Genomic DNA, 24,560 nt, shown 5'->3' with positions numbered 1-24,560 from the left:
CCTGCCCTGTGCTTCACAGGGTGCACACACCGTTACTGAGCTGTAAGAAGCTTCTGTGCCACAACAGGAAATACCGTTTGTGGGCTTGTGTCATGTGTCATGTGTGGCTTGTTTACATGGTGGGGACAGAGTCTAACTTGTTTATTTAGTCTTTTTGTAATTTAATTCGCAACCATTATATCTGGACATGTATATGAATTAAATTGAATTGTAGGATATTAAGGATGCAACCATTTGCCATCTTTAGCCAGTGCATCTATGATGGACTGGTAAGTTTCAAAAGAAACACAACTACTTATGATTATGGTGACTTCTGAGGACAAATAGTCATCCATCTTTTTGTACAGTGTATGCTTTTTCTTTTTTTGATCTCCAGCCAAAGTCTACAATAAAATATGCTCACAGATTTTTCTTCCAGACAAGAAGCGAAAACTATTCACCCTCAATTGCCATAACTTTTCTTCATGCACTCCAAGGCATTGGGTTCTGAGGAAATTTCCACTGGATAAAGTTCCTTGTCTGTTTAATGCTATCACAGCAAGTTTTGTGATTGACAAAATGTGACCAGCAGCACATGTCTAACAGCAGCCAATAGTAAGTGTGTTAGAAAAATCTTGCTTTCGAATATTGTACCCTCCAGTTGAAATAAGGTCAAAATTCGCCAGACTATGCATTCTTATTTTCTTATATCAAAAATGTGGCCACTCAAAAATTGCAAATATCACTTCAGCTTTCTGCAGCAGCAGCTGTGGCTCAGAAGCTTTCACTAGAAACAGTAGCTCAATAGCTTCCTATTTTCATAGCGAGGAAGTCAGTGTCTGATTTGCTTGGCATCAATGTGCTGATTTATGACTGGGATTCAGTCAACTGCAGCTTTTTTTTTTCTTAGATTTTATTTATTTATTTGACAGAGAGAGATCACAAGTAGACAGGCAGGCAGAGAGAGAGGGAAGCAGGGTTCCTGCCTAGCAGAGAGCCCGATGCGGGACTCGATCCCAGGATCCTGAGACCATGACCTGAGCCGAAGGCAGAGGCTCAACCCACTGAGCCACCCAGGCGCCCTCAACTGCAGCTTTTAATCACCTATTTATTTTCTCTTCCTGAAGTGAATATATCAATTTAGTGACATCTAACATCCATGTTATATTGTGAGAAAAGAGTTTTTTAGGAGTCCAGGATAGTCCAACTATTAGTTATCTCCAAGGGGAGAGGTTTGATTGGAGGGAGGCACAAGGGGACTTCTGAGGTGAAGGAAATATTTTATATATTGTTTTGTTCCTTGGATATATATAACTCTCAAGACACACCAGACTGATCTATGCATTTCATTGTAGAAAAAAATTATACCTCAATAAACAAAAGTGAACCACAGTAAAATAAAATGTGTACAGAGAAAATTAATTTGTCCAATGTTCTGTAGGTGTTACAGAAATTTATTTATATTTTTTAATTGTTACAGAACAGCTGTGGTCTGTCTGCTGTGATTACAGCATACTCCCAACCTTTCTGACAACCACCCAAGACTAGGAAGCAACAAAGACTATGCTGAAAGGCTAAATATACACAAATGAGATGATTATACAAAATGGAATACAGCTCTCAGAATAAAGACCTCCACAGCTACACTTAATTATAGGAATAAATCTCACAAAGGTAAGATTATATGAAAGAAGTCAGCTATGAGAGTACATGCTAAATGATTCTGTTTGCACAGAGTACAAAAGCAGAGAAAACTATTCTGTCCAATTGATGTCAGGATAGTGGTTACCGAGGGTGGTAGAGACAGGGGGAAGGTACAGGAGTGGCCTGGTATGTGGGTAATGTCCTGTTTTTCCATATTGGTGCTGGTTACTTGGGTGTTTCCAGTATGTGACAATTCACTTAGCTCTGTAATTATTCAGGTGCACACTTCTCCATGTATGGGTTATTTTATTTATCTTGGTTCTTTTTATTGAAATATAACTTCTTTACAAAACAATGCACAGTGTCTATCTGCTCATTTCAATGAGTCTGAGAATTTTATACACCCACGTAATCACCACCCAAACAAAATTGAGAACATTTACTTAACCCCAGGAAGTCCCCTTGTGACCTTCTCTGGTCAAACTGTCCTTCCCAGAGGAAACCGCCTTTCTACTTTCAAGCAAGCTTCGTTTTTTTCTGTTCTTGAATTTCATCTAAATGGAATCATACAGCATTTGGAAGGAAGGACCTGGCTTCTGTCAGTTACTATAGATTTTAGCAATCCATCCTATTTTTGTGTGTATCAGTCAGTGGTTCATTCCTTTCTACTGCAGAGTAAGATTCCTTACATACCATTAATTGTTTACCTATTCTTCTGTTGATGGACATTTAGGTCGTTTCCAGTTTGTGGCAAATATGAATAAGCCCACAACAAACATTTTTGTATGGGTCATTTGTTGGGCTGTGTTTTCACTTCTCTTCAGTAAATATCTATTTGAGGACTTTTTGGGCCATAGCTGTTCCCCAAAGTGATGGTACCAACTTCCCTTCTACCAGGAGTGCATGGAAGGTCCAGTTGCTCCATGATTTTGCCAATATTTGAAGTTGTCCCATGGTTTATTTTTAGGCCTTTTAGTATGTGTGTGTGGGAAGGTGGGGGGGCAAATAGCATCTGCATACGAATTTAATCAGAATCTCCCTAATGATTATTAGTGTTGAGCATATTTTACATACTTACTCGTCATCCTATTTATGTATTTTATTATTGTGTTATCTTTTTATTGTTGATTTATGAGGGTTCTTTTTATATTCTGGAAATAATTGTTTTCCAAACACTTCTTTCTGGAATACTTCTGTCTAGACTTTAGATAGCTTATTGATTTTCTTACTATTGTTGTTTGATGAGTAGAAATTTTAAATTTTGCTCATGTCCTATTTCTCAAACTTTCTTTTATGGTTAGTGTATTTTGTACCGTGCCAAGAAATCTCTGCCTGATCTGAGGTCTCAAAGATATTCTCTGCTGTTTTGTGCAAATTTTAGGAGTAGCACTTGAGATGAAAACAAACATCTTAATTTGTCCTAGCTTGTTTTCAAGTAAAATTATTTCCCTTTATGAAGAAAATGTGTTCTTGCTGCATCTGAATATGCTATAAACCACAACACATTGTTTTTATGTAGTTTTAAAGAAACAGTTCTTTTTTTTTTTTTTTTATTTGAGAGAGAGAGAAAAAAAGAGAGTAAGAGAGCAAGTGAACTGGCGTTGGGGAGAGGTGGAGGGAAAGGGAGAAAGAATCATAAGCAGGTTACATGCCCAGTGTGGAGCCCCACAGGGGGCTTGATCTACGACTCTGAGATCATGACCTGAACCAAAATCAAGAGTCTAATGCTCAACCAACTGAGTCACTGAAGCACCCCAGAAATAGTTGCTTTTTAAAGTGAGTGAAGTTATTATAATTACCAAAAAAACTTAAAAAATTTACTTAGGTATCTACCCTTTCGGGTATTCTTCGTTTCTTTTTGTGAATCTGCATTTCCATATGATAACATGGAGATATCTATTTGATATCTTCAACATCTATTTGATATCTATTTGATATCTATTCAACATTTCTGGGACTGCACATCAGCTGGAGACAAACAATCCTTCTCTCTGAAAGCATATTTATTTTGCCTTTATTTTTAAAGGATATTTTTGCAAATGAGAGAATTCTAGGAGATCATATTTTGATTCTTTCAACACTTTGAAAATGTTGTTTTAGGGGCACCTGGGTGGCTCAGTTGGGCTAAAGCCTCTGCCTTCGGCTCAGGTCGTGATCCCAGGGTCCTGGGATCAAGCCCCACATTGGGTTCTCTGCTCGGCGGGGAGCCTGCTTCCTCCTCTATCTCTGCCTGCCTCTCTGCCTGCTTGTGATCTCTGTCAAATAAATAAAATCTTAAAAAAAAAAGAGAAAATGTTGTTTTATTGTCTTCTTGTTTCTACTGTTTTTAGTAGCCAGTTAATTATCATTTGTATCTTTGTTCCTACATGCAGATAATGGGTCTATCTTTCTCTTTTGACTGCTTTTTAAGATCTGATCTTCATTTAAGTTTTTTTTTTTTTTTTTTCCCAGAATTTTGTCTGTGATGTGCCTAGATGGGGTCTCCTTTTGTATTTTTCACACTTGGGATTCTCTGACCTTCTTTAATCTGTCCATTAACAGCTTTCTTCAAATGTGAAAGTTCTTGACATTAGGGAGGGTATGTGCTATGGTGAGGGTTTGTGAATTGAGTAAGACTGATGAATCACAGACCTGTACCCCTGACACAATTAATACATTATATGTTAATTGAAAAAAATGTGAAAGTTCGCAGCCATTGTCTCTTCAAATATATATTTTTTGCTCCATCCTTTCCCTTCCTTGTGGGAATTTTTGATTATACACATGTTAGGCCATTTGTTATGTCCCTCAGATCTCAAAAGTTTGTTCTATTTATTTACTATTACCATTTTACTTCTTTTATTCCAGTTGAGATAATTCTATTGACCTGTCTTCAAGTTCACTGATCTTTTCTTCTGTTATTGCCAAGTTTCTCTTTAGCTCATTTTAATCACTTCTTTTTTTAAAATGCATATTTCTAACCTCTCCTAAATTTCTACATCATTGCATGTGTATTGTTTACATTTTCTATTAAATCCTTTGGCATTTTTACCATAATTATTTTATTTTATTTTACTTTACTTACTTGTTTTTTGAGAGAGAGAGAGAGAGAGAGAGAGAGAGAGCAAGCATGAGTGGGAGGATGGGACAGAAGGAGAGAAAGAATTTTTTTTTTTTTAGATTTTATTTATTTATTTGAGAGAGTGAACACACAAGAGAGCACAAGCAGTAGAGAGGTAGAAGCAGGCTGTCCATCCAACAGGGAGCCAGATACAGGGCTTGATCCCAGGACTCTAGGATCATGACCTGAGCCAAAATCAAGATTTGAACCATTTAGCCAACTGAGCCACCCCAGGCACCCCTACTATAATTATTTTAAAGTACATGACTGATCTTTCCAACTCCTGTGTCATATTTTTGGGTTGGACGTTTGACCAACTGAGCCACCCAGGCACCCCAGTATTTTCTTTTAGAAAGCCAGGCTTAGACATTTAATATTCTTAGCCAGGTTCTTCTCTTCATTCCAGAGGCATGCATATAGTATGTAGCTGTCTGCTGCTATGTTATTTTATTACAGAATTCAAGAATGTTAATTAAGGTCTCAGTTGGTTTGATTGTCTAGTTTCTTTTGTAATTACTTGTGCTAGTGAAACAAACCCAGCAGATTTAAAAGGGTTACTTCCATAGCTTGTTGCTTCTATATTTCTGTAGATTGGGTTTGCTTTATGCAGGGTATGATTGTATTATAATAAGAAGTCGAAACAGTGTTCCCGGCTTATGTAATTTTTAGGCATTAGGACTTTTTTATTGCAAACAAACAGCTGTGATATTTTCTTACATAGGCTCTGAGGGATAGTGTCTTTTATATAATAAAAATTACTATGATCAAATCAGTGAATACAAGAATGATTCTTCTTCTTCAGATGATAAATATTCACTTTGAATAGATTTTTGTCACCAATTAAAATTTACTTTGTTTTAACTCTTACTAAAATTAGGGTCTTGAGTAGAGTTATGTTGGCAAGGTTCTCTAGCTAAGCACATCACCTAGCTGCTCTTAATCTATTCTGCATGTTCAGGAATCCCTAAGCTCAAGCTTTCATTCTGGAAATTTGCAGTTATCTATGATGTGCAAAACACCATGAAAAGCGTATAAACCAAAACAAGATGTGATTCCTATCTCAAATTGCTTTCAGTTGGTGAGGATCAGATAAGTAGAGTAAATTCTATTTCCTGCCTGTACTCCCTTGTAGCCCAGGCCTAGGCAGGTGGAATGAGGGATCAGACAGGTAATAGATAGCTGATGCATTTATCACTGGGTGAATAAAACCTGTTTGAATATCTTATTTCTAGTGTTTAGATTTATTTTTGCTTTTCTGTCTCCCTACCCCTTTCTTTGGCCTGTTTATCAAGATGTTTAACCTTCGCTGCTCAGGTGTCTAATACCCAGTGTGAAGGAGTCCAGAATGTTAAGGAAGTATTTACCTTCAGGGTTCGTGTATAAACATAGCCTAAATCCTTCTCCCCTCTCATTTCATCACATTAGTTCTCTGACTTGCTTCCGGAAAGATTTAGTATTGTCTATCCATAGCATAAATAAAATTAAGTTTTTTTTATTGATATACCTTAAAATTTTTTAAAAAAGGTTTTATTTATTTGACACACAGAGAGAGAAATCACAAGTAGGCAGAGAGGCAAGCAGAGAGAGAGGGGGAAGCAGGCTCTCCACCGAGCAGAGAGCCCAACGCAGGACTCGATCCCAGGACCCTGAGATCCTGTACCGATGGCAGAGGCTTAACCTACTGAGCCACCCAGGCGTCCCTGATATATCTTAAAATTTTTAAAACAGAGTTTCAGAATCAAAAAGCTCTCCATTTTGCCTGAAAGTTGAATTATTTGAGAAATGATATCTGGAATGCAATCAATTTGAAAATTATTTTATTGTGATTAAATTGAGGTTCTTGAAGTTCATTGCTACTACTTCAACTGGCTTCCTTTGAACCTTTTTTTTTTTTTTTTTCAATTTACAGCCTAGGATACAGAGGTAAAATTAAGACTGTCTGGCCTTAGAATTCAAATATTTTGAAGATGAAATGATGTATTTCTTCAGCTTTTGCTACAGAAGTCTTATAGAGCCAAAGTAGTATGTTTTTATCAGTCCTTGAGCTGAGTGGGTACAATGTGGGGGTAGAAGAACTTAGAATTGCTGAGCCCCTAAATGCCTTGTCCAGTGCTTGAAGGATACAAAAGTGTAAGCACATTTCAAAAAATGTATAATCTTTCTGGGGTGATATTATATAAATCCACAGCCAGGTAATTCAGTATAGAGAGCTTAGATGAGCCTGGGATGTACCCTTGGCTGAGCACACTGGTTTAAGTCACCTCACTTCTCTGAACCTTAGGGCTTTTAAACTGGAAAATGAGATTAACTCTCTGTTCCATGGCTTACTCACATTATTAGGAGGGGTAAATGAGATAATGCTTATGAAAGTGCATTGTAAAGTTAGGTGGTATAATTGAAATATTTTTAAAATATCAGTTAATTTATCAGAGGCAATAATTAGTGGCAGGGCTTTCACAGGAAAGATGAGGTCACTGTGAGCTGGAATGACCAGGAAATTCTTCATGAAGCAGGAATGGTCTGAGATGATCTCTAGGATTGGGAGGAATCGAAATGGCAAGCACTCAGTTAGAGGTGATCATGGGAGAAATAGGCTGTAGGCAGAGCTATTTAAAGAGTACAGTGAGTGTTCCCCAACTTCATTCTTGAGTCAGACTTAATCTGCTAAAGCAGAAAGTTCCTGACAAAACTGTTAGAGGCCACTGATAGTCACACCAAGAGCTTTAACCTTAATACTGCAAACAAAGGATGGTCACTGAAGGTGGTTAAACAGAGGATTACTGTGATCAATGCTGTTTTTTTTAAAAGGATAAATTATCCTGTGAGATATGGAGTAGGATCCAGGGAGGAGACCTTGGTAAAAGGAAGGTTAGTTCAAAGGCTGTTACAGAAAACCAGATGTGAGCAGCTGAGTGTCTCAACTTGGGCAGTCCTCTGGAGAAGAAAGCACTAGAAGGAAGTTCAAGTCCACCTGGCATGTTGTATTCCTGGAACTGGGAGCAAAGAATCTTTGCAAATATGTATCCAAAGTAGCTCAGTCTTACTGAACAAAGCTTTATTAAGCTTCTGTTAAATGTGTGTGAGGGTCAATGTGTGTGAGGGTCAATGGGGATATGAAAATAGATTGACTATGAATTGTGTTCTCAGAACCCAATTAATGGAGAAATAATGTATACCTTTAAAAACTTTATTGAAGTGTATTATATGTACATAAACAAAACTTAAGTGTGGGGCTTGGTGCATTCTCACAGGGTGAACTCATCCATAGTACTAACTCCCAGTTTGAAGTCCTGGATGTTATCAACATCTTAGAAACCTCCTTTGTTCAATCTCTGAGTCACTATCCCCCCATAAAGATCATCACCACCTCTACTCTCCTGACTTATCATTTCTTAGATTAGTCTGACTAATTTTTGAGCTTCTTTAGTGTCTGACATTTTTCACTAGTCATATTTGTGGGATTCATTCCATATTGAGCATATAGCAAGTTTATTCATTCTCTTGTTGTATAGTCTGTTATCAGAATTGATTTACCCTTAAAATTGCTGATGGACATCTGGGTTGTTTTCTACCTTAAGGATCCTACAATTATTGATGCTGTATGTGTTCTTATTCTTGTACATTGATTCTGAATGAACAGGGGTCACATTTTTTTGTTGGGTATATACCTACAAGTGTAATTGCTGGGTCACAGTTTATGTATATGTTCAGCTTCAGTAGGTGTTGTCAAATGGTTCGCAAGGTTGTACCAGTTCACATTGCCTCCAGTGGCATCTGAGAACTCCCATTGCTCCATGCTCTTGTAGACACTCTGTGTCTTCTTCACTTTACCCACTCTGTTTGTAGTGTCGTTCTAGATACAAATTTTCAGGACCACAAGACAAGGTATCAAATGGCAAGTACCAAGAAGGCTTAAGGAGTGATTGGGAAGTTTATTTATTTGACTTTTTAAAAATTTTTAATGAATATTTTATTTATTTATTTGACAGAGAGAGAGAGAGAGAGAGAGAGAGAAAGCAAGCATAAGCGGGGCCGGGTGGCCAGCCGAGGGAGAGGGAGAAGCAGAGTTCCCGCTGAGGAGGGAGCCGGATAATGGAGCCCAGCTTTGCAACCTGAACTGAAAGCAGATGCTGAACCGACAGAGCCACCCAGGCATTCCATAATGGAAAGTTTAGAGGAGGGATTACATCTGTTGTGTTTGGAAGGAGACCTAGGCTGTGTAAGGTAAGAAGGGTGACTATCTATTCTCCAAGACTACTCCACATTTTAAGAAATGATGAAATGGCAGTGATTCGGTGCCTAGGCCATATATTCCAGCAGCAAAATATATCTTTTGTCTCCTGCTGTGCTCCCGATTTTCCTTCCAGAAAGTATGATCCCCAGAGGTGTATATAGATAGGTCATTGACCACAAAGAGGCAGAGAGGATGTCTGGTGCAATGGGAACACTATTAGTAGAGACACAGGTCAGTGACCAAAGTACCATCCATATTCCTGTTGATGAGCAGAGGAGTGGGAGACTGTCTCCTGTTCTGGGAGTGGATGATACTTTCTCCTAGTTTCTTGAAGCAGGTTAGAAAGCTCACCCCACTCCCAAGACAGCTTGCATTTTAACTGGATACAGGATGAGAATATCCTCTTTGCCAACTATGACCTCATCTTGGGGAAAATTCATCCGTCAGTCATATTTCAGGTGTATCAAAAAAATATTTACATACTCTTAAAATAAGAGGGGAAAAAACCCCACCATAACCTATAAAGATTTAGTGTCTCACAACTTACCTGTGAGTTGAATATTTCCTCAGGGGAAAGTGCCATTTCCTTGTTAGCTTTTGTCTTGACATGTGGAACTTTGCTGATGTTTATTCTGGTAGTGCTCAAGGTTGAAACCAATACAATTTGAAGGCTGGCGTGATTATTGCTCATGTCTTAGAACATTTCTTCTTTAGACTGTCAGCAGATATGTGGAAATATACCTTAAATTATTTAGTTAAGGGAAATAAAGTGGCCCTGCCTACCTCTGAGTAGACACAGGAGCTACTGTCTAGAAAATTCTACTCAGTGCCTAAGCTTGGGAATTTCTGTTATAACTCAATACACATATTTCTGAAATACATCTGCTCTTCCAAACTACAAACATAAATTATGGTGGAAAATGGAAGAGAGAAAATCCTAAAAACATACAACTTTGTAGCCACAGCATTTTCAAAAACAATAGAAATTTTAGCAAAAATAGCAGCGGAGTTCAATACCTGTTGGCACCTTGCATTATAGTCAGTAAACTCTTCACAGCCTTAAATATTGGGACTTTTGTGTTTTGCCTCTCTAGACCTAGGTCCATGAGAATATGTGTCTCTTTGAGAGTCGGTTCTTCAAAATTTTTAATATTCTTACTCTTCATAAATCAGAATTGTTAACACAAGAGGTGAGGATAGCTCCATGGTCCTTTTATTCTCACTCTCAGCTTCATATGGTAACTTTACCCTAAAAACCCTAGAAATTCTTAAAACCACTAAAACAAACTCAGCTGACACTAAAGTAGAGTTCAGGTTTTCTTGTAGTGAGAAACTTGCCCCTCATAGTTCTTTGATGTGAAATAATTATCAATGTGTTTGGAAAAATCCATGAGAATCAAAACTTTCACATCGTATTAACATTATACCTGCATTTACTAATTATTTGAAAAAGAATTTTTAAATGAGATATTACAGTGTAGCAAAAGCAAAAATATTGTGTCCTGCAGTCAATGACCAGATGTATTTGCCACATCCAGTATTTTTGTTTGTATTTGGAAAACATAGCCCCCATTTCCATGCTAAATACCTGTATGTCTCCTGATAACAGCTGCTGGGGCTCAACGATGACTCTTCAAATAGCCAGGCTATTCAGTCAGCCAGTGTATGAGCAACCTGTGGTTCAAGAATGTAAAAGATGGTGACTGTGTTTTTGTCTTCAGTAAGCATGAATATAGACTCCTGTGATTGCCAGTTGAGTAAACTACAGCTTTTACTATTGCATTGGGTTCTTCTCCACCAAATGAAAACATCAACAATTATGAAATCTAAGATTACAATAGTATTCTAGGAGGAAAAAAAAAAGGACAGATTTCTAGAAGGCACAATCAGTTAGCTATTAAGAATATTGGTCACGTATCAGATTTGGGCCTAAACCAATTACTGCTCCCAACTGGTTTTGTAACCTTAAGTCACTTAACATTTTTAAACCTCAATTTTGTCATCTGTAAAATAAGAATTTGGTAGTATCTAGAGAGAGGTGGAGAGGAATTTAAAGTGCCTGGCCCAATGCCCATAAAACTGTAAGCACCATAAATATTTGGGAACAAATAGAAGTCAGTGCATGAATAAAATGATTTGTGAAAAAAGCATTATTTTAAGACTTATGCGGTATTTTAGTGTACTGTGTTATAAACTTCTTAGACAGGAAACTCTGTTACCTAAACTGTATTCCCAATACTTATTAAAATAACTGGCACATATGAGTAGATGTTTAGAAATTTTCTTGAATGACTGTAGCTATACCTTAGAATAATAATATCTTACTTTGGTGTAAATCGTTATTTGTAAGGAGCACTTTCTCATATATTTGTTCATTTTATATCCACAAAGAAATGTTAGTACCAAAAAAAGCAAAATCAAAAAACCAAAAATACTCAGAAACCTCTAACTTACAATGTATTAGAGTTTAAAAGAGCAGCACTCCTTACATGAATGTTCATAGCAGCATTATTCACAATAGCCAAAAAGTGAAAACAACCAAAATGCCCATCAAAGGATGAATGGAAAAAGAAAATATGAGGTGTCCGTACAATGGATTACTGTGCAGCCATAAAAGTAATAAAGTCTTGACCCATAGATACACCTTGAGAAGATGATGCTATGTGAAGAAGCTGGACACAAAAGGCCATGTACTATAGGATTCTATTTACAAGCATATCTATAACCTACGTTTTCACCTAGATCACTTCTTTCCATTCCTAGCTCAGAGTAATGCCAGGATTCCTGAGTGCGGAGGCATCCGAGCTGGAATTCATTCCTTCCCCTCTAGCTGTGTTCAGCCCAGCACACTGACTCCAGAGAAATCATCTTCTGCCCTCCAGCCTGCCCACATCCAGGCCCCTCCTGTGCCCCTCTCGGTTTGCGCTCAGCTCCTCCTGCTGCTGCTCTCACTGTGCTTTCCATGGCGCAATAGTACACGGCCGAGTCTGACATTTGCACGGAGTGTTTCTTCAGGTGGAAGGACTTGTCACTCTTAAGACTGGCCTGAAAACCGTGATTCTGTACCCTCTGGTTTTCTGATGAGCTCTTCAGGAGGAGCTCGGGCTCTTTGTTTTGATATTGGACATACCAGAAAGCAAAAACTGAGTAGCTGCTCTGGAAGGTGCAGTTCAGGGTCAACGGTGTCCCCTCAGGGAGGGTAACAGAACCTTCTGTCTGGGTCACCGTGTCTCCACTGGTCCCTCCTAGGGGAAAAAGAAGTAAAGACTTTGTTATATTGATAATATAAAAAGGACAATTTCCATTTTAGGAAGGGTAAAAAAAGTCATCCTAAAACCAAAGAATAGAACATCTTGGGAATTTTGAATAAATGTTACTTACTCAGTATCAGCAGAATAACAAGTCCTGAGTAGGAAGTAGACAGCATGGCTTGTGGAGAAGCAGTAGAAGGTTTTATCTGGGGATACATCCAAAGCTGAGAGGGCCGTTCCTCTAGTTTCTTGATCCCTTAGTGGACTCTTTTAGAAAATCTGGGCTCATGTGTTTAGCAAGACAAACTGCCCTGCAAGATCATCTCACAGGCTCTAAAAAAGGAGACGTGTTCAGAAATGGAAGATGAATTTGTGTCAAACCACAGACTGAAGAGAGCAGCGCCCTCTTGTGGTTCCCCCCTGAGCCTGCCTGCCACTTTCCAACTGAACTGGTATTTACCCTGGCCGAGAGCTGAAGTTGTAGACATAGTAAGGAAATAGGTGTTTAGGGGGGAGGGGGAGGGCTCCTGGAAGGAAACTTTTTGCAGACTGCAAGGCGGTGCTTGAGGCTGAGACAATGGGTAATCCTCTATCACCCTCTCTAAAATGCAGGGCACCATAGCTCCCTAAATCCCCTTAATCCCAGCATCTAGTGTCTCTTCATGCTGAGTATTAAGCTAGTTTGAGGTTATCTTAGTATACTTAGGATATACTGAGAGTGTAAAAAAAGCATGATCTGAGACTTTCCTTGACACATGGATCCACTGCTCCCCCTCCAGCCAAGGGAAGAGCCCTTCTGCTGACAATATGCTCCCTTCCTCCCCTGACTTTGCTTAAGTAACTTCTATTCATTCTTTAAGAACCAATTTACACAGCATTTCCTTGCGAAAGGACACCCCCAGGTCTTCAAGGGAGTCCCTCTCTGTTCCCACTTTACATATCTATCTACACTGTCATTACTACCTCATAGTAGAATCATTTGTGTTCTGTTTTTCAAACTAGACTTGGTGCTCCTGAGATCAGGAACTTAATCTCATTAGTCTCAGTGGCCAGTTTCTCAAAATATATAAGCCATTAGGAGATGCTCAAAAAATACTTTAAGAATGAGTGATTAATGAATGAGTGGATATGTCTGGTAGGTACAATTATCTTCTTATGAAGCGTAAGCTGGTGTTACCTGTTACCAGCTTCTTCCAGAGTCAGATCCCAGACCTCAATAACAGGTGCATTCAGTGTTTCTCAAAATTGAGTAAGTTACAGATCTTCATATAAGGAACCACTCTCATACTATTTTTTAAAAAATATTATGATGCCATAATATACACCAAAATGAAGTTCAGTATAAATGTTTTAGGCTCATAGGTCTTACACAATTACCACACCAAACAAAAAATGCAAACAAAATATAAAATCAATCAAATTCAAGTTCAAATAACATGAAGGATGATCTTTTGTTGAAACTAAAGGATTGGTGTAGGCTCATTAGAGGAATACTAAAGATAAGTAGTTCAATAACTGACTGGATTGAAATGATTTGGAGCTTCATGTACTATTGTCTGAATTATTATAATCAGTTGTTCCAAATACATTTACTTTTCCTGTTCAAAAATAGTCATTTAACTTACCACTTTACAAAAGTAAAATAAATAATGTAATAAAGCTCCCAAAATTCACCACTGAAAAGAAAAACATATTATGCATTTACTGCTACTCTTAAATCTATTGAATTGTATGTTGATATATTCAAACACTGAGTGTGAGTGACTCATCCTTTTCCAATGGAAACATTGTTGTAACCATGGTAACATAGGTTCTTGGGAGTCTGGCCCGTGTTTAGTACCACATACCATATCATAACCAAAATTTCCCAAGCCATTTTCTCCATTTAAACAACTGTGATGTCTTTATTTGTAAAATGTCATTAATTCTTTTGTCTTTAATTTAGGAAAAGTGTCATAAAGAGCAAAAGCATCAAAACCAAGGAGAGTATTCTAAGTTGGTCATACAGATTGTTAGAAATATGCTATTACTGTTTTATTTTGTTGTCATCAAACAGAAAACTCCACAAATCTAAAAATTCTCAAGTAATTCTTATTTTGAGGGGTTGCCAGAATTTTTTTCTGTAAAATAGTAAATATGTTAGGCTTTGAAGTCATATCTCTGAGCATATACCCAACTCTGCTGTCACAGTATAAGCAGCCAGAGTCAGTGCACAAATAAGTGGGCATGGCTCTTTTCCCAATAAAACTTAATTTACAAAGACAGGTGGCAGCCTGGTTTGACCTGTGGGCTGTCGTTTGCCTATCCCTACTTAGCTCTGGGAATTTACCCATAAACCTCCAAAGTTCCACAGGTTACAGTCTGTGTTTGTACACAATACAATACAGCCATGTGTTCGTTTTTTGTCCTTTCATTGCAATATTATCAATATTATCTTTGAGGATGCTTAAAATAAAGGAAGGATATTAAATAAGCAAATAATAGAAAGGAGAAGAAGGAGATTTGATGATCTTAATGCCTAAGATATTTTGGTGCTGAGGATTAAGGAGTAAAAACTCAGATATAGTCCCTGTTATTAGGGAGCTCATGGAGTAGTAGTGGAAATAGCTTTTGATAAAATAATCAAAGAAATAAAAGAAAAACTACAAGTTTGAAAAGGCAGGGCCTATGATTCTAAGAGTACACATCAAGGTTTCTTCAGTTACTCTTCACCAGATGTATAAGAAAGAGCAGACATTTGGTAATTTTTACTCTTTTGAAGGGAGGGAAAATAATTTTCAGAAAGGGAAAAAGAATGAGAAAATCACCTAAAGTTGCTCTGAAAGGGTCATATAGGAGAAACTTAAGGAACTTAAATAACACCAGTATTTGTGAAGACCGAGACAGGCAGACAGGGAGTGGGAAGAAGGGAGAGAGATTAGAGATATTGTGGAATGAGCTTGTCAAAGTAGCAAGATCCTAGATCATGTAAGGTTTTGTAGGTCATTAAGAAGTTTTTCTTTATTCTAAGAGCAGGTGTAGATCCAGGTGACTGACGTTGTCAAATTTGCACTCTGACCAGACTCCAAAGGATTACATTGAGGAGTCATGAGGTCAAATGTTAAATGTGCTAAGAGTGGGGAAACGAAGGATTAAGGTGGATTTGTAATTAGGATTGTGGAGTTGAGTCTGAGAGGTTGTGGGGGTTGTGATGTCTTCTGGAAGACTTTTAGGAGAAATTTGACAGAACTGGGAGATAGATTGGTTTTGGTGTTTCAAAAATAAATAATTAGGAATAAGTAAAAAGCATATGAGCCCTGATACACCCTGGTGTGAGGCTGTGGCAGAAACTGCTCATTCCCTCTGTCATACCCACTGTCTCCTTTTTGTTACTAATAGAATCCTGATTTTAATGTGGGTGGCAACATGTTAAGACAAAAAATAGTCCTGATATCTCAACCTCACTTGCAGATGGGAGACAGGTGGAGACATTAAATAACACCCAGGAAAATGAAATGGAAATAGAAGCCATTGGGTATAGTTTCTGGAAAAGATTAACTTGGCCATCATGTGCCCATTTGCCCTCTGATTTTCTCTTTCTTTCTGCCTGGAGGGTGTATAAAATGGACAGATCTCTAGCAGTTTCTTTAAAGTATAAAACCAACAGTGACACCTTCAGGATGAGACACAGTGAACTAGAAAGACACTTGATCTTTCCTAACATGATGAAGCCAACATACCACCCCTGCATATGATAGAGCTCCTTTGTGTGAGAGGAAAATAAATTCCAGCCTGTTAAAAATATTATCACTTGAGTTTTCTGTGACATGAGCCTGAACGAATCTCTAAACTGATACAGAAAATGTTCATTAAGAACACAAATTCATTGTTTCCATCAGAGACTGAGAGAGTAAGCTGGGATAGAGCCTAATACTTCAGATCTTCGAAGGTGCTCTAGGTGATTCTGATACAGGTGATGTTGATGGTTGAAGTCTGGCATTTGGGAACCATTGCCCCGTAGAACATTTTCTCTATCCTCCCCCACCTTTTTCACCAAACATGTGCATAAATAGAAATGCCCAATTTTCTCCACAAACACATTTCCAGTAGTATTAAAATTTAATTAAGAAAGCTACATCAAACCATATGATCCAGTAATTCCATTACAGGATACTTACCCAAAGAAAAGGAAAACACTAATATGAAAAGATATGTGCATCTCTATGTTTACAGTAGCATTATATACAATGGCCAAGATGTAGAAGCCATCCAAGTATGCATCGATGATGAATGGGTAAAGAAGATGTGAGATCTACAGACATATAGCTAGAGATGAATATAATGGAATATTACTCAGCCATGAAAAAGAATAAAATCTGGCCACTTGCAACAACACGGATGGATCTAGAGGGTATAATGCTAAGCAAAATAATCAGTCAAAGAAAGACAAATACAATATGATTTCATTCATATTTGGAATTCACAAAACAAAACAAGTGAACACAGAAATAAATAAATAAATAACCAAACTTAACTATAGAGAACAAACTGGTAGTCACCAGAGGGGAGGTGGATGGGGGGATGGGTGAAATAGGCAAAGGGGATTAAGAGTACCCTTATGATGATGAGCACTGAGTAATGTATAGAATTGTAGAATCACTATATTTTACACCTGAAACTAATATAACACTGTATGTTAATGATACTTGAATTATACTTGACAACTATATCCAACATTTATTTACTACTAGGAAGAGACATAAATGAAAACTGCTATGTGTTTGATGATAGAAGTACCCACTTTTTAAAAACAAAATTTCAGGGCAGTGGCAGTAGGGAACATGCATCTCTCACCCAAGTGGGAAGAACCACTTGTTCTGCCTTTATCTCATAAGTTCTCCTTTGATTCGTGGGGAGATTGAGGCTTGGAAATCACAGGACTAGTAAACGCAGAATGAGATTTGGAGTTTTGTTTCTATGGGTACACAATGTTTCCACTCCTCAGCTTTAAATTGGAAAATTTGGCTGAAAGAGTTCCAAGATCCTTTCTACTTCTTTTTTCTATACAGGAATTGGAGGGAGGTGATAGTAATCTCACACATCTCAAGGGGCCATCTGGGTCACCAGAGGATTGCACATATGAGACCTTCTAATACAGAGAATTCCTTCCTCATCCTCTATAAGTGTCCAGAGCTTAGCTTCTTCCCTGATAAAATTAGAGCTTGGAGGGCCTTTCGGGCTTGTCATTCCAAGCCCTTCATTTCCAGTGAGGAAAGGGAAGGCTGCTATGCTGATGCTCTGCCCAAAACCATAGAACTGGGATTGGCAGATTTGAACCTGGCATTGTAGTTTCTCATTCTAAACTTCATACCCTTCGCCTTGGTACAAGGTGATTCCAAAGAAACCATGAATTTGAGAGGGTCCGTCTTTCATCTTGCCCGCTCTTTATAGACTCTCCTTCCTGTGAAGACTTAACCACGAATGCTACCCACTGTGGGGCTTCAAAGGGGCAGCTTTGGCAGAGTTTGTGCAGAGGCTGCAGGTGCCTGGTGAACATTGTGTCCTGTGGCACAGATGTAAGTAGCAGAGTCTGCAGTCTGGGAAGCAATGATGGACAAAGAACTGCTTTTGATGGAGTTGTCCAGGGTGACCCGTAGCCTTCTGCTGTGTTTCTCTCTTTCATTTGAACGTATTAAAATCAGCTGGACAAAGCCTTGATCCGAGTCTTGTCTATACCACTGTAAGTTGCTTATCGAAGTTTTATAACTGCAGTTCATGGTGGCATTTTCACCCTCCTGGATGCTCAGGACCTGATGATGCTGTTCCTGCTGGCTGTTCACCGCTAGGCAAAAACAGAAGGCCAGACACCGAGAGTCAGTCATTGTACTTTCACTCTTTAGTATTTACATTTCTTTCCATAATTTTCTGGTACATTTTCAACCTAACAAGAAGAGTTTGCCCAAACTCAGTCTTGTGGGCTCTGAGCTTAGGTCGCCCTGTTCCTATAAATTTGGTCCCCCCCCCCCCCCGTTTCCATTACCAAGAGCCCCAACTTACTGGGCAGTTGAAGCCATAGTATCAGCAAAGACACTTCCAGGAGTTTCTCCATTCTTTTTCCTTATTGGGATCACAGAAGACTCGGCTCTATGGACTGAAATGCGGCCAGGATACTCAATCGAAAACATTGGCTGTTTCTATGGGGTATATTTATCTGTTCCTTCGGGATGCTGGAGTCTTACCTAACCAATCAGAAGCCAAACCAAATGTTTTCAATACACACAAACTGATTTCAAACCTATTGAGTCTGAGGAGAGACACTGCCATCTTGTGGTAGCAGCATCATATTGCTGATAGAATGTACTCTTTTTTTTTTTTTTTAAAGATTGTATTTATTTCTTTAACAGACAGAGATCACAAGCAGGCAGAGAGACAGAGAGGAGAGACAGAGAGACAGAGAGACAGAGCCCTACGCGGGGCTCGATCCCAGGACCCCGAGACCCCGAGACCATGACCCAAGCTGAAGGCCAAGGCTTTAACCCACTGAGCCACCCAGGCACCCTGATAGAATGTACTCTTAAAAGGTAAAAAGGGGGAATCAGAAACCATTATAAAGCAGTGATGCCCACCTTCCTGCCGCGACGTCACTGTCCTCCCTCTATGCCTGTGGTCCAATCCTAATCTCTTCTCATAAAGACACCAGTCATACTGGTGGAGGGCCCACTCTAATGATTCCATTTTAACTAAATTATCTCTTTAATAACCCTTCTCCCAATACAGTCACATTTTGAGGTACTAGGGGGCTAGGAACATACAAATTTGGGTGGGGAGATAATTCATCTCATAATAATGAGTATCTGATATTTCTGTTTCTATGGAAGCAATCAGTAGGGTACAGGAAGAGAACCAGTTTTGCAATCGACCAGGGAGGTCAAGTTTAGATCTACCCATTCAGTAGTTGTTTATATCATTTGTGTCCGTACTCTCTTGACTATAAAATGTGGATGATGAGTAATAATAATATTGCTTTTTTAGAGTTCTGGAAATGATTGATGAGATAATAAAATACTATTTAGAGCAGAGCCTGACATTTACTAATGACTCAAAAATTATTGTTGTTACAAGAAAATGGTTCCTGATGCTGAGCAGTAAAAAAGAATGGCAAACACCCCCTACAGTATTTTCTAAATGGTTTCAAAAACTGACTTTAAGATGTTCTGTGTGTAAACTAGAGAGATGAGGAAGAGGGGAAGGAAGAAACATAAGGAAGACAGGAAAGAAAGGAAGAAGGGGAGAGGTTGTTGGCTGGAGATTAGAGAGTGCTAGGAGGTACTTCTAGAAGAAAGTTTGTGTTGGGTGACTACCACAGCAAACCTGGGTGTTTATCATTATGAGACAAAGAAACAGTAAAGCTTTCTGAGCAAGGAACTGATGTAATTTAAGGAGTTTACATTTTAATCTGTCTGGTCTCTGCTACATACTTTTGAAAAAATTTGTGATGAAATTTTTTACTAGTGGTTAAAAGATGATCCCTGGCTCTAAGAAATTAAGTGACTCTTCCACCGCTTCACGAGAATCTAGTTCCATTATTATTGGTATCTATTTGGCTGTATACAGGAAAAGTATATTGAGAAGCAGAAAGAGGAAACGGAGCGGCACCCGGGTGGCGTAGTCAGTTAAACATCTGCCTTTGGCTCACCTCACGATCCAGGGTCCTGGGATGGAACCCCACATTGGGGTTTCCACTCAAGGGGGAGTCTGCTTCTCTCTCTCTCTCCCTTTTTCCCTCCTCCCTCTCATGATCTCTTTTTCAAATAAATAAAATCTTAAAAAAAAAAAAAGGAAACGGAAATATTACTGACCTCTGGAAAGAACTGGGAGGTGAGCTAGCTGGGGTAAAAGGGAAACTTTTCATTGTAAATGTTAATGGAACACCAGAGCAATACATGAAAAAGCAGGATCATTTAGGGGTCAGACCCTTTGAGAATGAAGTTTGGGGTCACTTTTCAAGGCAAACAACCCAAATCCAGCAGGGTTATGGCTTTGGGCAGGGAAATGGAGCTGTGTCAACTGCAGCCCCATGACAAAATTTGGACTCCAAGAATGTGGTAACTTTCTCTATCTTCCCTTTGTTCTTTATACGTGTGTGTTCTTCTGTATATGCTGTCATTTTCTTTTTTCTCCCTCCTTCTCACCACTATATATATATTGTCAGAGATTAACTTTGTGATTTAGTCTGTGCATAACAGCATATTCAATGGAATTTCCTCTGAATTTTTAGAAATGATTAATATAGCAAGAGAGGGCTAATGACTGTTGGGACTACAGGTCTCATTTTGGGGAAAGGTTAAGAACTTCTCTTGTTCAAAGGACAGTTTTAGCTTGCTAGATTGTAACATAGTCATTTCATTGTTGTTTAGAAGTTCAAATGTGCATGCAGAGGTGCATATGAAAGATAAGTAACCATAGAAATGAAGTGTGCCAGTCATTGATTTATTGCCTTTCTTTCTTATTGCCAAATCCAAATTTCAGTGCTCCCTTTGCGATATTGGGCCCGCTCCATGGAACATTTCTCCTTCACCAGCTGGCATGATATCAAGCTATGCCAATAAGAGGAACGTGGAAGGGCACTGCAGGAGGGAGAAGCTTCTTTTCCTGGTGCTGGTATGTCTTCATGTTTCTTGTTCCTGAAGTTCTTGTCCAGCCAGCCTGAGGGACATGCAGTGGGATTCACCTGCAGTAAGGTTCAGTGACAGCTGCACATCAGTTTCCTGACAAGATTGCTGAGTCCCCAGAGCAATCTTTGCTCCTTTGCTAGCTTCCTATAACTTTGTTGGAACCCTGGTAGGTGTTTTTCTGCTTGCCAGCCTTTTTCTCTGGCACCTCAGCACACTTCTCCACCATTCTGCAAGCTGTAGCCACACACTCCCCAGCGAGATCAGAATCCTTGGAGAGTACGGTATTACAATATGTCACTTACTTGGGAACCCTGGCTTAATCCTAAGGTAAGAACTTCTCCCTACATATGCTATTTCTATGTTCTTTAGAGTTCTTTTTAATTATTTGTATTAATAATTACTGATTAGATTCAGATTACTGTGGGTTTCTTTTTTCTTCTGGTTGAGTTAGTAGGAGTCCATGAAGTTCATGACAGGAAAAGCATTCACATGCCATGAAACAGTATAGTACCTTCAAGGAACTGTGCTTAGGTATAAGATGATGAACAAATGTGGGGTGGGATTGGGTGGCAGAGGAGTTGGAGAGGTGAGACCCAACCCACTGGAGAGTTGTCCTGGCCAAGAAAAAAAAAATTTTTATGCTGTGCTATATAGTTTATTTCAGAAGTACTTTTTCCGGGTACTACTAGACAAAATAAACACACTTATATCTTTAAAACTAATTAAACAGAGTTGGTAATGAGAATTTCCTTGGACAACTTTTTGAGATTAATCTATAGCTAACTGACAACCAATGATATTATATCTAAGAGGTAAACTCAATGTGAGTCTCCAGAGAAAGAATACCCCACTATGGCCATATAGAGAACTTATGAAGAGGGGCACCAGGGTGGCTCAGTCGGTTAAGTGGCAGACTCTTCATTTTCGCTCAGGTTATGATCTCATGGGCTGTGCGATTGAGCTCCCTGTTGGGCTCCATACTCAGCGTGGAGTCTGCTTGGTATTCTCTCTCTCTCTCCCTCTGCTCCTTTCCCTGCTCACGTGCACTCTCTCTCTCCCTTTCTCTAAAATAAATAAATCTTAAAAAAAAAAAAAAAGAAATTCTGAAGAAATACTTTCTGTAACTCCTAAAGGGTTTGTGCTCTGCTTCCCTTATGAAACCAGTTACTGTGTCACTCAGAGCACAGTAATACGTGGCTGAGTCTTCCTCTTGAGCTGATTGTTTCTTCAGATGGAAAGATGTCTCATCTCGGTTAAGGTTGGCCACGAAGCCTTTGGTACTCTCTCTTGAGATGTGTTTCAGTAGTAACTGGAGGGCTTGTTTGGGATACTGGACATACCAGAAGAGTATGGGACTCCCAGAATACGAGTAGTTGCACTTGATCTGCACGAAGTCCCCTTCAAAGACGGAGATGTGGTCCTCAGGCTGGGTCACTGTCTGAGCTCCTGTTCCTCCTGTAACACCAATTTAACATCAGGGAAGTCTTGCAGACTGAGGAAAATATTCCTTTCAACTAATCTAAATCAGGAAGACCCCAGAAAGAGAATAAAAAGGCATTATACTCACCGAGTGTGAATATTGTCACCAACACTGAGAGGAGGGTGGCCTTCATGTCAGAGCTGCAGAGAAACAGGGGCTCTTTTCTGCAAACGGTTCAGCCACATGGACACTGACAGAGTGGTAAGTGAGTTTACCGGTATATAAAGCAAAAGCTCTTCTTCAAAGACCTGGTTGGTTTCTGGCTTTTGTGAAGTTCAATTTGTGTAACATCTTCCTCTAGAGGCAAAATCGGATACTGCAGATGTTCTTGGTCTTTCAGGAAGCCTTGATATTCTCAGAATGAAGAGGCATTTTCCTCTACAGTTAATAAGACAAATTGGAATGCTTTACTAATTGAAAAAGCGTGCTACAATAAAGGTCCAGATAGATCAATGGGATGGAATTGAAAGTTCAAACATACAAATTACTGATGGAAACTTAGTTACAACAAAAATGGGGAAAGGTAAGTTAAAAAAAAATTAAATGTGCCTTGATAAATGGAGAGTCATTTAGAAATTAACAAATGAATGTGGACAGCTACCTTAATATCTGTGACAAAATAAATTCCAAGTGAGATAATATTTAACATTTTAAAATAAAATAAAAGATAAGCTATTTTTAAATAAATTTAGGATGGTCATAGTTTGTTTAAGCCTGTCAGTCAGAAAGCATAATAGAAAATATTGATAGATCACATTTCATAGAAATTTAAACTTCTGTACAGGTATGCTAATGAAATGTTTAAACATTATCAGATTAAGAGATTTTCCATCCATCATCATTGATTCTGACCTTCCCTACATCAGGAAGTGACCCTTTAGAATTTAAGTTCTACAAGTTTTTTTTTAAAATAGGTCATAACAATTATCATATGATCTCCCTGATAGGAAGAATTTGAGAGGCAGGGTAGGGGATTTGGGGTGTAGGGAAGGAAAAAATGAAACAAGATGGGATCGGGAGAGAGGCAAACCATAAGAGACTCTTAATCTCAGGAAACAAACTGAGGGTTGCTTGGGGGAAGGGGGTAGGTATGGGGTGGCTGGGTTATGGACATTGGGGAAGGTATGTGCTATGGTGAGTGCTGTGAAGTGTGTAAGCCTGATGATTCACAGACCTGTACCCCTTGGCAAATAATACATTATGTGTTAATAAAAATAAACACCCATTTAGCTTAGAAAGAAGGCAATTCTAGATAGATGATAGACTGAAAATGTCCCTGACTCCCTGTGCTTTGCCAAAGAGTGGTGACCAGCCAGGTTATGCCAAGAGAGCTCAAGTAAGAATCCTATGTGGATTCACATATAAATCTGGGGTCAGATATCAGGGAACTTGAGGATGAAGAGCAGAAAACTATGGAACACTGAGAGAGCTTGGCCTGCCAAGATCACTGGGCCTCTAAGAAGGAAGCTTTTCTCTTGAGAAAGCCTATCCTCTAGCCCCCAAATAGCTGAAAAGGAAGTAACAAGTAGGCCGAGTCTGTCCTTAATAAAGAGGAGTACAAGGAGATCAGAGAGCAAAAAGGTTTCCTTCTAGTTTTTCAGCAGGGTACTGACATTGCCCTGCTGACTGCTACACGTCTGACCATGGGCACAGAAACATCTAGGCCCATCATTCTCATATGATCACCTCCACATAGACTGTCCCCAGTAATCAGACATGAAAGAGGGGAGTAAAGAAAGGGAAAAGAAGCTTCAGAGAGAAATGAAGTCTTCCTCTGGGTCAAGTACAGCCTGAGAAAATGATCAGGGTCAGTGACCCAATTTCCTTAGCTGAAAATCAGGACACATAATCTGAAAAGTGATTGAGAATTCACTTATAAGAAATCTGTGTCATGGGGTGCCTGGGTGGCTCAGTGGGTTAAAGCCTCTGTCTTCAGCTCAGGTCATGATCTCAGGGTCCTGGGATCGAGCCCCACATTGGGCTCTCTGCTCGGCAGGGAGCCTTCTTCCCCCTCTCTCTCTGCCTGCCTTTCTGCCTGCTTGTGATCTCTGTCTCCCTGTCAAATAAATGAATAAAATCTTAAAAAAAAGAAAAAAGAAATCTGTGTCAAAGAAGGAATACATCGTTGAATTCATTGTTAATTCACTCAATCCCTTAAGGAAGTGAATATAATTAAATGTAATTAGGAGAATTCTGTAAATCTCAGACTTGTGGTCAT

The 24,560-nt window shown here is 39.0% G+C and overlaps 3 gene segments (V, D, J or C); all 3 read right to left on the bottom strand.

Moving 5' to 3' along the window:
• Nucleotides 1-7,640: 7,640 nt before the first annotated feature.
• On the bottom strand, nucleotides 7,641-22,568 carry LOC125104484 (T cell receptor alpha variable 16-like). The segment is given in 4 exon segments: nucleotides 7,641-7,756; nucleotides 10,842-10,851; nucleotides 22,031-22,317; nucleotides 22,430-22,568. Coding segments are annotated over 4 exon segments (459 nt in total).
• Nucleotides 11,402-12,538, bottom strand: LOC125104785 (T cell receptor alpha variable 18-like). The segment is given in 2 exon segments: nucleotides 11,402-12,202; nucleotides 12,339-12,538. Coding segments are annotated over 2 exon segments (507 nt in total).
• Nucleotides 17,675-18,350, bottom strand: LOC125104789 (T cell receptor alpha variable 17-like). The segment is given in 2 exon segments: nucleotides 17,675-18,029; nucleotides 18,245-18,350. Coding segments are annotated over 2 exon segments (393 nt in total).
• Nucleotides 22,569-24,560: the final 1,992 nt, after the last annotated feature.

Source organism: Lutra lutra, chromosome 7 (genome assembly GCF_902655055.1).
Source record: "Lutra lutra chromosome 7, mLutLut1.2, whole genome shotgun sequence".
In the NCBI taxonomy this organism is placed as follows: domain Eukaryota; kingdom Metazoa; phylum Chordata; class Mammalia; order Carnivora; family Mustelidae; genus Lutra; species Lutra lutra.
Note: the sequence above shows the minus strand (reverse complement) of the source record. Positions and strands in the feature narration are given on the sequence as shown.